At 37.5% G+C, this 15,011-nt stretch overlaps 2 protein-coding genes across 2 annotated transcripts; both read right to left on the reverse strand.

Annotated features, from left to right (window-relative positions):
- Positions 1-2,031: 2,031 nt before the first annotated feature.
- fam210ab (family with sequence similarity 210 member Ab) lies at positions 2,032-8,042 on the reverse strand. Its single transcript, XM_079470187.1, is given in 6 exon segments — positions 2,032-3,833; positions 5,576-5,616; positions 5,619-5,686; positions 6,242-6,330; positions 6,332-6,684; positions 7,937-8,042. Coding segments are annotated over 5 exon segments (813 nt in total). The 5' UTR covers positions 6,659-6,684; positions 7,937-8,042; the 3' UTR covers positions 2,032-3,545.
- A 5,549-nt stretch (positions 8,043-13,591) lies between these two features.
- mc2r (melanocortin 2 receptor) lies at positions 13,592-14,500 on the reverse strand (the record flags this gene model as incomplete). Its single annotated transcript, XM_079469003.1, has 1 exon — positions 13,592-14,500. The coding sequence occupies one exon, from the start codon at positions 14,498-14,500 to the stop codon at positions 13,592-13,594; it is 909 nt and encodes a 302-aa protein (XP_079325129.1).
- Between the last annotated feature and the right edge of the window lie 511 nt (positions 14,501-15,011).

The raw sequence follows: 15,011 nt of genomic DNA on the forward strand, positions 1-15,011 counted from the left end.
TCTGGTACCCAGTGAAAAGTAATCAGGTTTCAAAAATATGGTCAAGGGCTAATGTGATGAGCATCCATTTTTACCCCAGCAATCCTGTTGCTTTTAATCTCCCCTTGTCGCCCAGTCAGAATGAACGCTCAATCCTGACACCACCTTTGTTTTTCTCTCCATATGTTGACTCTCTTATTCCAACCCAAACATGCATGCTCTGTCCTCTCTCTGTATTCAGTTTAAGCTTGATTACAATCATTTAGGCCCAGATGAATGATGTGGCTCTGACCGAGAGCTCTTGAATCTGGTCCAGATGTTGAGAGAATCTTGAAGAAACCCCAAAGACTCTTAACAGTTAGTGCACACAAACCCTTTAATAAGGAGACTGAAGACTGAGCCCCTGCTTTTAGTCACCGCTTAGCATGTCAAGGACAGATGGTGATTTTTATACTCTTACCTGTGTTTTCCTGAGTAATGGTCAAACATTTTTCAAAAGAATCACAACCACCGTTATAAGCTACTCTGTACGCAGAATGTTAGAGTCAGCCAATCGAAATGTTTGAATTTTTTTGTGTGTATGTGTTAGTTGGCTTTGTTTTTTTTGTGCTGTTGGTGGGATTTTGTTTTCATCTGTCATATGGACCCCCACGATATAAACCAGATTGAACAAATCAAAAGTCTACATTAGGATTTATAGAATCTCAACAGCTCAGATAGATTAAAGGGACAGTTCACACAAAACTTAAAGTTCTGTTATCATTTACTCACCCTCGAGTTGTTCCAAATCTGAATAAAGAGAAAGATATTTGGAAGAATGCTTGTAACCAAAACTATTTTGGCCTTCATTCACTACCATAGTAGGAAATAATAACAACGGTTGTAAAAAGTGCCCAAGAACTGTAATGTATAATGTTTGCTTTTCTACATTATAAATCACTTTGTCCTGTTAAACACAAAATAAGGTATTTTGAAGAAAGCTATTTTTTTCTACTCTGGTATCTAACGGTGGCCAATAATGGTTTGGTTACAAGCATTCTTCCAAATATCTTTCTCTAATAAATTTGGAGTAGACAGAATTCCAATTTTGGGTGAACTGTTCCTTTAAGAAGATTTGCTGTAATGGTGTATGAATGCTCTTGTCAAGCACAGACAACGTAACTTCCTTAGAGGTTAAGTGTACATGGTGCAAAACGAGCACAATGTCCGATTTAAGAGTCCTGTTACATGTCCCTATGTCCTCATTCTCTCGCAGAGCTCCACGCTCCATTTATCAGTTTGCTGCTTCCGCTGTTGCTGCTGCTATGCTGCTTTTTCATCCGCTGCACTTTTTGGTTCACCTTTGTATCTGTTCACCATCCCTTGTTAACACTTCCATTTGTCGTCTGGTTTTCATTCGTTCATTGAAAGCGCTTGTTCTCTGCCGTTTTCCGCTGTCCAAGGAGTTTGCATGTTACTCGCGAGCTGAACCGGTGCCTATTTGATCATGTTGTTTTCGAGCGACGTAGGAACCCACTTGCACTCTAAAAGTTCCCACCTTAGCTGTGCCTCACTTCCAATGGTGCTTTCTTCTTCTGTGTGATGTTTTTTTAAACCTTTTATTTGTAAGGTGCTGTAAATAAAGTCAGTCTGTATGCACATATCCTACCCAATGGGTAGACACCAGAGAAAAGTAGACATTGTTAATAATGTAACAATTTGTAATTGATGAAGATTTTGACACGGTGGCAAGATTTGTAAATGCTTGCTGTTCAAATGTGCTTTTTTCAGAAAGACGCTTATGAACATACTAAACTACTTAGATTTTTGAGTAACATCCTGCTACAGTTTGAAAGAAACAGATGTTCTGAGATAACCAACAACCATCTAGATGTGCTTTTAACACTGCCCCAACTACATGACGCACATTAAACATCCTTGATGGGAAAATCGGTGTAGTTAAGTTACAAGTTAACAAAGTAAATTACAAAACTGGAATCCACGGATAATAGAAACTTTGACCACCAAACGGTGCCAGACTCCCACTCACAGACAAAAACACTGAGGGCTTGTGAGAAGACAGTTTCAAAAACATGTTCATTTTAATCCCAACAGATACATGATTTTTGTTATGCCACCTTGAGTTGTGCTTCCTGTCTGCAAAGTTTAATAATGAACCAAATGAGAGATGTAGTTTTAACATTCTTATTTTTGTTATATATTTCAGACATTCTCGCGTATGTGGTGTATAGGAGCAAAAAATGATTTTAATTGCAGATATTTATGTGCCGGTGCTCCACTGTACAGTAGCTTGTATTCGCATGTCTATAGTTATATAATGTACATAGCAATGCCATTTTGACTACAAGCAGCTGACTAACAGCAGTTGGTGACATTTTGAGAAATGTACAAATGTACTAAGAAGCTTTTAGAGCTACAAAAAAAGCTTTTTTCTTGCACAAACGTGGAGAACTAATAACTGAAATGGTTTAGCTGTAATTTACTCTGACGCTTATCATGTGAATAGCTTCTGAGTGTAGCCATTCAGAACTACACAAAGCAACACATTATCACCGACCTTTATTTTATACTGAATATCTCCCTGAACTTATGTTACTGTGTGTGCATACTTTTCTATACATGCACATGTACACAATCACACTTTAAAACTGTATTTTGTTTTATTTGAATCATTGTAATGTAACTAATAGGTTTTAAGCCTAATGTCTGTTACTGCAATGGTTGTTTTTCCAGAAAAATTTTAATCGATATGTTGCTCTAAATTACTGTTATAGTCAAACTTTTATGCTTGTACTTCTGCTGTTGTCAAACTGCAGTAAAACTAATAAACTAAAAGTCAGTAACTACTTTCTTCATCTTTCTTTTAATGAAGCTTGGCATTTAACATTATAAATCACCCTAATAAAAACTAGCAGCTTCAGCAAAGTTATTTTTGATAAGGTTCAGATTGTGTTTTTCCAAAAGTGGAAACCATGTGACTATAATAAATGTTTTTAATTACGTGCTGTCTTCAGCACAGATACTCCATTAACCATGTAATACAGGAATATTGTAATACAGGAAAGGGACCCACACAGAATTCAAACACACACACAAATTGATCACTTGGCTGCCAGGTATAAAAACTTCTTAAAACTAATACTTTCACACAAACATAATCCCGATTTTAAGTTGATATGTTGATTCTTGTATTATTGCACTTGTTCCAAGTTTGTTACATCTTAGTCATGAAACGCATGTGCAAATTGTTTTTAAAAAAAATCTGTATATTGTTACATTCAGTTTAAATGCAAAAATTCACATTAAGTACTTCCATCATTGATAATTTGAATAGACATTTGATCCGCCTGTGTTTCATGGACAGGAACCAGTTCTTGTATGTGAACGTATGTAGTACCTTACGAAGTCAATAAAGACTTCTACAACTCAAAAGAGCAGTCAGAAAACCGCAGTTATTGAGCATGTGAAAATTTTGTGTAAACCATTCCACTGTATTCCCACCACATTAGTGGGATTCTCTTCCAGAAGTTGACTGCGTGATTCTTAAATCACAGCAAATCATGCACCTACTCCGCTTTCTTACGGAAGGACATTTTGTCTTTCGTGTCCTGTAGTCTTTCAGAAAATTTGCCTTTCGTTTCAGTGAAGCGCTCTTTTGTCTCCTCCATACGTTCCGACAGTAGTTCTTTGGTTTCCTCCATTTTCTCTGAAAACCTCTCTTTCGTCTCCTCCATTTTGTCGTGCAGATATTCTTTAACAGGCGGGGGGGTGGAGAGGTATCCGTGTTTGCGGAGGTACTGGACAGAGAGAGATGTGCCACCAAGTGTCGCCGTGTATCGGGCAGGGGTAGCGAGCTGTGACCATTAAGACATTTTGATTAAATAATATTCAGATAAACAGAGTTAAAATATAATTAAATACTTGAAAAGTGTATTTGCGTAGTTCAACCATCTACAGGTTTAAAATGTCAAGAGGGTGAGTAAACGATGAAAGAAATTTCATTTTTGGGTCAATTATTCCTTTAAAAATAAAGTAGTGGTTCCCAACTGGTGTCCTTAAGCTTCAGGGCCCAGATATAACATTAAACATAATGGTAAAAAGTTATACAGTATATTGTTATATAGTTCTGGGTTTATTCATAAATAGCAAATTAGCATTTTTTATTAATTTGCTTTTACAGTAAAATGGTTAGGGTTATTTTAATTTGATAATTAAAAACACAACATTGTGTATTTGTCACAATGTATTTTTACGTACCATTTCACACAGCCCGTCCATTTCAGCATTAGATTACTATAGTTTAATTCTGCTGTGACAAATGTTTTGCACCAAAATAACTTGTGGCCTTTGCCAACAGCAAAAAATATAAGAACCGTTTCAGTTCCCTTAGGGTAGAAAATGGGGTTATCAACATTTCTAAGCGAAATAACACGGTAAACTGCGTTTTACTCCCAGCATTTTTTAAAGCCCCCAGCGAATCAGAACAAACTCAAATGAATACAGACCCACCAGTTAAGAACCACAGCTTCAGAGATCAGTTATAATAAGACTTGATAATAGGTTTAGTTTCAACTGCTGCTGCTAGGGGTGTGACGAGATCTCGTGCACAATTTCCTTACGCAACTGGTATGGATTGCTGGGCTCGAAATTGCGACCATTTTAGTGGCATATGCTCCCTAAATTTCATCTGTAAGTCGCTTTGGATAAAAGCGTCTGCTAAATGACTAAATGTAAATTTAACCTGTGCGACCTCAAAATATTTTTGGGAGAATTTGAGCGAGTGCACGGTTTGCTGTGGTGTGACCTGTTTTCATTAGTGTACAGAACACGGTAGTAACCGTACAAAATATGTGCGTGCTGTGAGCCACAGTGACCGGCCCAGTCATTCATAGACAGTGTGATTTTCCATCACGTGGTGCCACTTTCCTGTCTTTCTATGTAAACCCACTAAAATGAAAAATTTCAACGTTCACGAGCGTCTGCAGCGCCTCGCACTAGTGTTTACTGCGGTGCGCAGTGCTTTGGGAGCAAGCAGCGTGTGGCTGAACAGCAGCTGAGCTGACTGTACCAGGCAAACCTCTTCAGAAATGGATCATCTGTCTCTTACATATGTGTAAGCATGAAAAATGTATTTATGTAGTTTTAACGAAGGCTGTGAGGGTTCAGTCAGTGGAGGAAGGAGGATTGACAGTATGATATATTCACCACCTCTGCTAACACGAGCACTATGTAAAATCATATAGAGAAAACAGCCACAGATCTTTACTAAAAGCTACGACTGTTAAGAAAACAAAGGTAAAACTTTGCTAAATGTTTTGTCTCTAACACGAAAATGACAGTGTTTACATATTGTTTATTACTGCATAATTCATTAAAATATTCAAAGTTTAATGCATTTCATAAACTACGAGTTAATTTTATAATGCCTATTTTTTAGCATTTTGTGTTAAGGTGAATAAAATACTATTTTCCCCTATATATTTCATCATTGAGGATTTCTTTAAAAATCTCGTCTCGTTCTAATTAACCCAGTCTTATTTCTCGTGGGATACGCGTCTCGTCACACCCCTAGATGCTGCAGTTGATGTTTATATACCTTATACATTGCATAGGCTGTGAGTACATAGCCACCCTGGAATCTCGCAAAATTCCCACAATCCAATCCGGTAAACCAATAAACTCCAGAAACGGAACCAGATTCACTCCTCTGTGGAGAAAATACGCAGAACATCACATTCATTCATCTTTACAATTATCGTGAGCACAAAGTATAGTTTTATAACAGCAGTTGATTTCCAAATGACATCGGTAAAGCTTTTGTGACCTGCTAAAGATCAGACGGACCACATCTGGTAAAACTCAAACTCCCTGCCAGTCTCAAAGCAGTGCACTTAATCTTCTCTGCAAAATGCACTTCCATTTAGTTTATTTATTATTTAAATAAATTATTTAATTCTTAAACCTGTAATGTACCAACACTTTCATTTATGCTGAAAGCTGTACTTGTAGCAAACCAAAACAGTAAATCTCCATTAATTCTCCACTGAATTATGCACTATATGGCTTCAAGGGTCCAAGGTTATAAAAAGTTTTGCTGACTGATGATGTTCATTTCTCATCATAAATTGCCCAGATGCAAATAATGGAGAAAGTCTAAAAATGTTCCACTAGAGAAATGTAAAAAGCTAAGTGGTTTAAAACATTGCATGACACATGTTCATTTGTATTGTCAAAGGTTTGCAGACCACCGATGGTCACTTACTTCATAGCAGCATAATAGAAGCTCCCGAACCATACTGTGGACGTGACGATATGCACCGGCACCATCACTTTACCATACTGTTTAAAACATCTTCTTAAATCTCTGAAACAGCCCAATGGATTTGTCTTGCAGAGGATCGATATCACCCTTATTCTGAAGGGCAGCCTCCACAGACCGGATCGGATCAACCTTATAAAGACCCTCAGTCCCTGCGAGACTCTGCGGAGGGTTTAATGGCGTTCCTTCTTCCTCGGACATCTTGCGGGCTTCTTTCACCCTGACGGCATTAGTGCAGCTGAAAAAACGCGAGGCCCGGAGGGTCACAGGAAGGTCTCGTGCCGCCCGGGCGTGACCCAGGTACACAGAACGCAGCAGGAACACCTGCCGCAGCGAGACTGGAGACCACATCCGCTGCATCACTCCCCCGGCCTACAGAGCGTCGCCTACAGAACCAGGACAAACAAGATGAGTTAAACAAATTGTGAGGCTTATTAATGTAAGTCTTAGTTCCACCAAAACTATAAACATTTGGTTAATCTACAAAATATAAACCGTTCAGACGTATTTTACTGAATTTAGGATTCTCATGATATTGAAACCCCCTTTTCAGATGCATGTGCGAACTTAAGTTAAAGGTGTCCGTCGTAAGGTTGTTTAAGAGAATGCCAAGAAAGTGCAGAGGTGCAATCTAAGCAAAGTGTGGATTCTTTGAAGAAGGTCAAGTACAAGATTGTTTTGATTAAAAATATTATTGACCTGCAGTAAATACTTCTTTAAATTAAAACGTGTGTTGTTTCACGGTTATCATCCAAAAGTACGGTGAACAGTATAGGAATGAGTAGGTGCGTCCAAAGGTTTGGCATGCAGTGTGCCATCATGCACGCGGCAACAGGTAATCACGATTTTAAAGCCAGAAATAGGTATAGATTTTGATAAAGAACCTTAAAGCATGTTTTATAGCATTGTTTTAACAAAAACAGTTTACAAAAACAATTTACATCACTATCAGCATTGCTTCAACAGTCACACACACAGTGTGAGCTTGATAAACAAAAGCCAATGGTCAGGTTAGACAAGGGTCATGGCACTTTGTCAATTTCCAGACTGAACAATTTAAAGACACAGTACCTTAATTCCAGATATTTATGAACCATCAAACAAACCAGTACAGACTGCTTTTCTGTTTGGATGAAACTGGGTCTCTAAAGCGTAAACCCCTCCTCGTCTCAAGTCCAATGTCTCTGTTTATCATTTTTACAGTGCTGACACTCCCATCTAAGCTTTATTCAAACACTCAGCCTAGTGGAATGTCTATGAATAAGGATTTTGGGCTTAAAATGTCAAATTTTGGGCGTAATATGTTGGAAATGTCTTAATCCTACACGCTGTAAAGACTTTCCAAAAGAAACCTGGTCACCTTCTGAAATGCCAGGAACTAAAACTAAAACAGTTTAGTACTACCAACATCGTTACATCTTATTAACACTGTATTTGAGCTTTCTACCGCTGGCATTGGGGGGCTTTGGAGGACGGATTCTCTGTCTTTACACGTTAGCAGGGCCCCGATTTAAACTTCAGCCAACTGGCATTGCGTTGCCCCGTGCTAACGCACGCACAGCTAACGTTAACGATATCCTTTTAAAGCCGTTTTAGCCGAAGTAGATGTGTAGGTGTAAAAAGAGAAATAACACTTACATTCACCTCTTGAAGGTCTGTTGTGGGTTTAAGGAGCGTCCTCGCAGTGCTCCATGTCACACCAGACTCATGTCATGTACAAGCACGTTCTCCACACACATCCACATGGACCTCTCTGCGCGGGGCATCATGGGAAGTGTAGTCGTTTGAGCCTATGCGCTCTATAAAGCTCGGGATGTCGACGGCAGCTGCCCATAAATCTCTCGTAATTTAAAAATATGCTATGTTATATGTTGGTATGAGTATCATAATGACATTATTTTGAATTGGATTTTACATTGCTGCTAGCGCTTTTAATTTTGCATTCTGCAAAGGAGTAGCCTGAAGAATCGCTTTACAATAGAAACACGAGGTTGCATGAAAACAATATTAAAGACATACGCTTCTTGAAACTATATTTTGGTGCAAAAACATTACAGAAGTGAGAAAAACATTAGAGAAATAGGCATTACCCACTTTAAGACACATATTCATAAACAGATTTATTTATTTGCCATTGTCTCCTATATCGGCAAAGCGATTTATTATTTACTGTTTTTTACTGAACTTATTCAATTAAAGGTAATTAACTGTAGTTACATTTGTCTTCCACTAGATGGAGGTGAAACGGTGGGAATGTATTTACACGTATTTTATATAATACGATTATTCATTAACAGGTCCGTAAAATTGTCAGGGAAGGCTTATGTGGTTCAAAGCTGACATGGCACCTTAAGCTAAATGCTTAGACTCATTAGTGGATTTATTAGTGACTCTTCTGCTTCACTACTCTCTCTCTCTCTCTCTCTCTCTCTCTCTCTCTCTCTCTCTCTCTCTCTCCTCTCTCTCTCTCTCTCTCTCTCTCTCTCTCTCTCTCCTCTCTCTCTCTCTCTCTCTCTCTCCTCTCTCTCTCTCTCTCTCTCTCTCTCTCTCTCTCTCTCTCTCTCTCTCTCTCTCTCTCTCACACACACACACACACACACACACACACACACACACACACACACACACACACACACACTTACTCAATTCTCCTTGCTTTCTCTGCAAGTGGACAGTTAAGTTGCGATCTGGTAATTTCATTGCAGGTCAGGTTATTTAATTATTTCATAATTATTTGTTTGATTATCAAATGCACAGAACAGCAATTAGTAATCTTTAGCTAGACATTGCTTAAGCCTAATAGGAGCCAAAACAGACACGCCTCCCATTTGCTTTTATGGGCACATTCTCCATTTTCTTTTCTTTTTACATTTTTCTGCAACCAAGACGATTGGAAATTATTTTGGAAGACGATAGACAGTGACCCCCAGAGTCAGATTACAAAATTTAAAGGAAAACTAGATGAGGCGTGAACCATGAAAACTTTAAATAGCTATTTAAAAAGTGACACTATTTACTTGGGGTAAATGACATCACATGACCAATGTCTCATGACCAGTATCTTATGACCAATGTAGCCAACATTGTGAAATGATATAAGGAGATTAAAACATTCTTATGTGGATAATGAGCAGAAAAGGTAATCTGGTTTATCTGTCATGAACTGGAGTGATTATATCAAAATGGTCACAATCCACATCCTTCTCATTAAATCACAGAAATTATCACTTGAATGAATCACAAACGACTCATCTAAAGTCCAAAACAGACTCTTTAAACAAATGCTCTTGAATGGCTCTGGTTGGCTTGTTTTGTTCCATGAAGAACCATGAAGAACATACATGCAATCTTCAAGAGGTTCTTTGGTGTCAAACAATTCTTAAGACTATAAAGATAAGAGTATCTATCTTAACATTTCAAATGTTTAAAAAATATTAAAAATAATAACATGCATGCTTGTTCACGCTTGTCTCAGTAATGTCTTTCACAGCGCTTACAGACGAATCTGAAAATAGATTTATTCTTCAGACTACTGATGTGGGTGGCAGGGCGATGTGTTCGTAGATGCCGATGGCCATCTGTGACAGGTTAATAACTTTAACTAAACTGTAACTGCACAAGTCTTAGGCTATTTGTATTTCAAATATCACACATCTGACATGAAACCAATTACTGGTGTCTATTTTGTGCTTCATTACCTACAGGTTTTTATTCTCTCTAACAGATGCTTTCACTACGCAACATTTGAGTGTGCTATGTTGAAAAGGTTCATGTCACCTGTAGGCGTGAAACTGAATGTTGTGATGTGCACCGTGGGGGTTGCTGTTCTAAAAATCCCTAATGTGTCATCCCTATCTGTGAGTAAAAGCAAGAACCACACACTTACTTTCTCTGGCTTTTGGGTTTATTCAATTGAAACAAGTTTGTAGCTTTACAGAAATTCCGTCATCCAAATTGGGAGACTTATTGGTAAACTCTGAATTAAATAGAAATGATATAATCTACCTATATTTCTAATGTTTTAAACAAATGCTAAAGGTCTCTTTTAGCTCCAACTATAGTTTTTAAAGGAAGATGTTTTTTTAAAGAGAAATTGAATAGATAAATGAAAAGAACCACTTTTATGATAAGAACACATTTTTATGTGGGACACAACACACGTGGGATGCAATTGTGCGTAATATAAGACACTTAAACAGAGTATGTTATAGACATAAACCAAATGAAAAACAATGGTTACATCACATGCAAAATCACCTATTCCTGTTGCGTAGCAAAAAGGGCAGCTGAACTCAAATAATGTTTTGGAAATCTGAAGTTGTCGAAGGAACTAATCTATTCCCTAAGCTGCGTTTCGCTGATCACACAATGCCATCAAAAACAATTGCTCTCCAATACTGGTGTTTGTTTAAAAGTGAAAACTCTGTACAAACCCAGGTAAAATCTTTCGATCTGATGCAAAACAGGTGATTATGCATTTGTCAATGCCTAGGGATGCGCAGGCGTCAACAGAAAGTTTATTGACAGTAGTCTGCTGATCCTACATAAACATTTACGCATTTGGTGAGTATTGACATGACTACGGACTGATTTATCCCATAAATCAGGATTAAAGACAATGTAGGTATCAGCATTGATGTGTTGGCACGGGGGTGGAGCGATTCTACAGCAGAGAGAGGACTATGTATTGTATTAGAAACTAGAACCTTCAATTTCTCTACACTCGACGAAACATTTCCAGTGATGCATACAACAGTAAGTAATATATTTATTGATTTCACTGTTGCTAATGTGTTCTCAATTCTTTTCAGTAGCCTATCAGTAATAATTCTTCCAAGGCGGTATCATCAAATATCTAACTTTTTTTATTATTATCATGCTATTATACCCATTATTTTATATCTCTATTTTGTGTTATACCAGACATTTATCATTGTTATTATTACTATACTATTATTTTTATACTTTGTTATTCAGCTTCATTCTTGATCGATCAGTAACTGTAGAGAGAAGTATTGTAGCTATGTCCTCTTATACTTTTCTTACCATTGAAACAGTTAGTGGTTAAAAATGTAAACCCAATGAAGAAATATATGCATACACAAACAGCCGCATGGGTGTGTTTGTTACAGTCAAATTTTGTGTAAATCATTTTGAAACTGCAGCTTCTTTATACATTTATTCCTGATATGTGACTCTAAAGACATTTCAGCTGCACACCTGCCAAAGTCTGTGAGATGATATCAGGAAATCATTGCAAATTGTCGTATATAACACCACTTAGATTCTTGTACAAATTTAACCTACCATGGGGTAACTTTTCATAAATCTAAAGCTGTTGTAGAAGCATTGGGAGTTGGGCTTGTGTTATCCAATATGGAAATTGAGGGACTCCTGGGAATATTGATGACCATGTCGCAGGGCTTGTGAGTAGGGTTTGGGAATCGAAAATCGTAATCCATTGGGAATCGGAATCAAAAGACTAGGAATCGGATCAGAATCAAAAGATATTGGAATTGGATACTTGAAATAAAAAAGTGTTATCGTCTTATCAATTCCTGCATGTGTGCATATTTTCAGAAGTGTTAACTTGTGATAAAGCACACAAACCACAAATTTACCATAGTTTAATTATATTAACAACAGTTTAACCATGATGTAGTTAAACTATGGTTGTACAAATTGTAATATCAGACAAAACATGGTTGCTATGTGTATAAAAACGGTGCTCATAAATACTGTATATCGTTTGCAAACCAGTCAATAAGCAGGCTAAATGATCGTTCAGGCTGATATCTAAATATTTCGCTTCAACTGTGAAATCAAAACTGGGAGTCAGTTCGATGAATTCAAACGATACCGGAGTAATGTCTTTGGGTTAAGTAACGTCAGAACCTGTGTGAGTGACATCTGTTCACACCTGACACCTTGTAACACTAATGAATCACATGACACCGGGGAGGGAAAATGGCTAATCTGGCCCACTTTGGACCTTTTCACTTAGAGGTGTACTCACTTTTGTTGCCAGCGGCTTAGACATTAATGGCTGTGTGTTGAGTTATTTTGAGGGGACAGAAAATTTACACAGTTGTACAAGCTGTACACTATCAACTTTACATTGTAGCAAAGTGGTATTTCTTAAGTGTTGTCACATGAAAAGATATAACAAATATTAACAAAAATGTGGGGGGTGTACTCACTTCTGTGAAATACTGTATATACAGTGAATAAAAGTTTTGGACTGTTACATTTTCATGTAGAACAGACTTAATTCACACATATTCAGAGATCAAAACAACATTTATTTAAAACGGAAATATTCATATAGTCATTTAGCATTCATTCATTAAACATTTTTAATACAGCATAATCAAGAGTATTTTTTTACAATACAGCATTTTGAAAAATCATTAAACATATATCATTGCCTAGAAATAATTTTAAATATTAATAAAAAAGTATAATTGCATGTATTATACATTTCATCGTATTTTTGGACATTGTATTGGTAGCGCATACGTATTCCATTTCTTGCAGTAAACACTGTGCGTTCATCACGCGTACACGTAAAAAAACAAAGTTGCATGATGTTGTATTCATTTAGCTCTTCTGGAAAACAACAAAATGTGTTTACATTTAGGCATTTGGCAGACGCTTTTATCCAAAGCGACTTACATAGCATTATCCTATACATCCCCCTGGGATCAAACCCACAACCGTGCATTGTTAAACGCAATGCTCTTACCACTGAGCTACAGGGAAACTAAGTTGAGAGAGCATGTATGGCATTAGCTGATACATGAATGTCTGCATGAATGTATGTATGACAAATATACAAGACCAGGGTTTGTATATATATATATATTTCTCTTCACTGCAGAAATTGATAGTAAAGCCTGTGCCATACTTTGTTTTTTTACGTGTACGCGTGATGAACGTACAGTGTTTACTGCAAGAAATGGAATGCGTATGCGCTACCAATACAATGTCCAAAAATACAATGAAATGTATAATACATGCAATTATACTTTTTTATTAATATTTAAAATTATTTCTAGGCAGTGATATATGTTTAATGATTTTTCAAAATGCTGTATTGTAAAAAAACACTCTTGATTATGCTGTATTAAAAATGTTTAATGAATGAATGCTAAATGACTATATGAATATTTCCGTTTTAAATAAATGTTGTTTTGATCTCTGAATATGTGTGAATTAAGTCTGTTCTACATGAAAATGTAACAGTCCAAAACTTTTATTCAGCAATCTGAAATCCTCACACGTGCCTCTCTCTCAGATGCACTCTTTACAGATCCTCGAACCCAAACACAAGAACATTTTTTTAAAGGTGTTGCGCAGCTCAGCGCTCCGGAAGGCGTAGATAGCTGGATCTATAACTGCATGACTCACCATTAGCACAACGTTTAGCTGAAAGAGAGAGCGGTAACATTCACAGTACGGGTTCTCTGGGCAAATCATAATTATCAGCAAATGAAGGGTGAACGGAGCCCAACAGGCCACAAACACCCCAATCAAAATTGTGAGTGTCAGTGCCCCCCTCATGCCACTCCTCCTGTGGCGCGCTGTTGCACTGGGCACAGATGCGATCCTGTTGGCATGGTGACGTGCTAGCAGGAACATGTGCACGTACAGCAGGAGGATGAGGAGCAGAGCAGTGAAGAAAAGCACAACGAAGAAGATCTTCACCGTGACCTCCTGAAAGAAGCCGATCATGAGCATCCCGCAGGTGCCACACGTCACCCATATAGTTGACAGAATGACCACCACGCGACGCATGGTCATGAGTGTGTGATACCTCAGCGCTTGGAATATGGTGATGTATCGATCCACGGCTATGGCGAGGATGCTAAAAATAGAACCGAGGAAGCACATGCACAGAAGGGAGTCCATGATGTCATCTATTTTTAGCTCAAAACTGCCACGAGAGTTTAGCCGTCCAGCGTCGGCGAACAACAACATTATGTTCTCAAGGGCTTTGGAGAAGCCAGAGATGGTGTTGAATGCAGCCAAGTTGCAGATGAAGCAGTACATGGGAGAGTGAAGGTTCTTGTTTTTGATTACAGCCACAATCACTAAGAAGTTTTCACTTAGGCTGGCAACAGCAATGACCAAAAAAACCTCATTGGGTACTTGAACCTCAGCACAGTCTGTATGGTTTGTAGATTTGTTGCTGGAGATCATGATCACTGTCGATAAGTGACTAGAAATCAGTCACATGAAGATGAAACTTGTCTTCATCAGATAAAGATTCCATAGGAAATTACCTGTAGGGCACAAATAATTCTTGCTTTTATGAAGATACGAGGGAGTCATCTGCTTTTGAACATTAGAAAGTGAACTTAGTTAAATACATACTGAGCACTTTTAATATAGACATGGATGAAACTGTTATTACAAACGTTTATGTTTTATGCTACGACTCATGGCATATAAAATCAGCAGAGGATTATTTTCAGCATGGATCTCCTTGCATGCAATAAACGTATTGAGAAGTGTAAACATAGAATTTAGAATTTGACCATTTTTCCATTTGTTGTATAATATATTATAAACTGCAGAAAAATTATAAATAAAACCTTGATTATATTTGGACACTTGAGCCAAACTTAAAAATGTATGAATGTCAATATAATGGAAGAAAAATATAACACTATGTGACATTTTAGTTAACAAAGAACACCCCTGACTAATC

This window comes from Barbatula barbatula (assembly GCF_947034865.1).
Source record: "Barbatula barbatula genome assembly, chromosome: 12".
Taxonomy (NCBI): domain Eukaryota; kingdom Metazoa; phylum Chordata; class Actinopteri; order Cypriniformes; family Nemacheilidae; genus Barbatula; species Barbatula barbatula.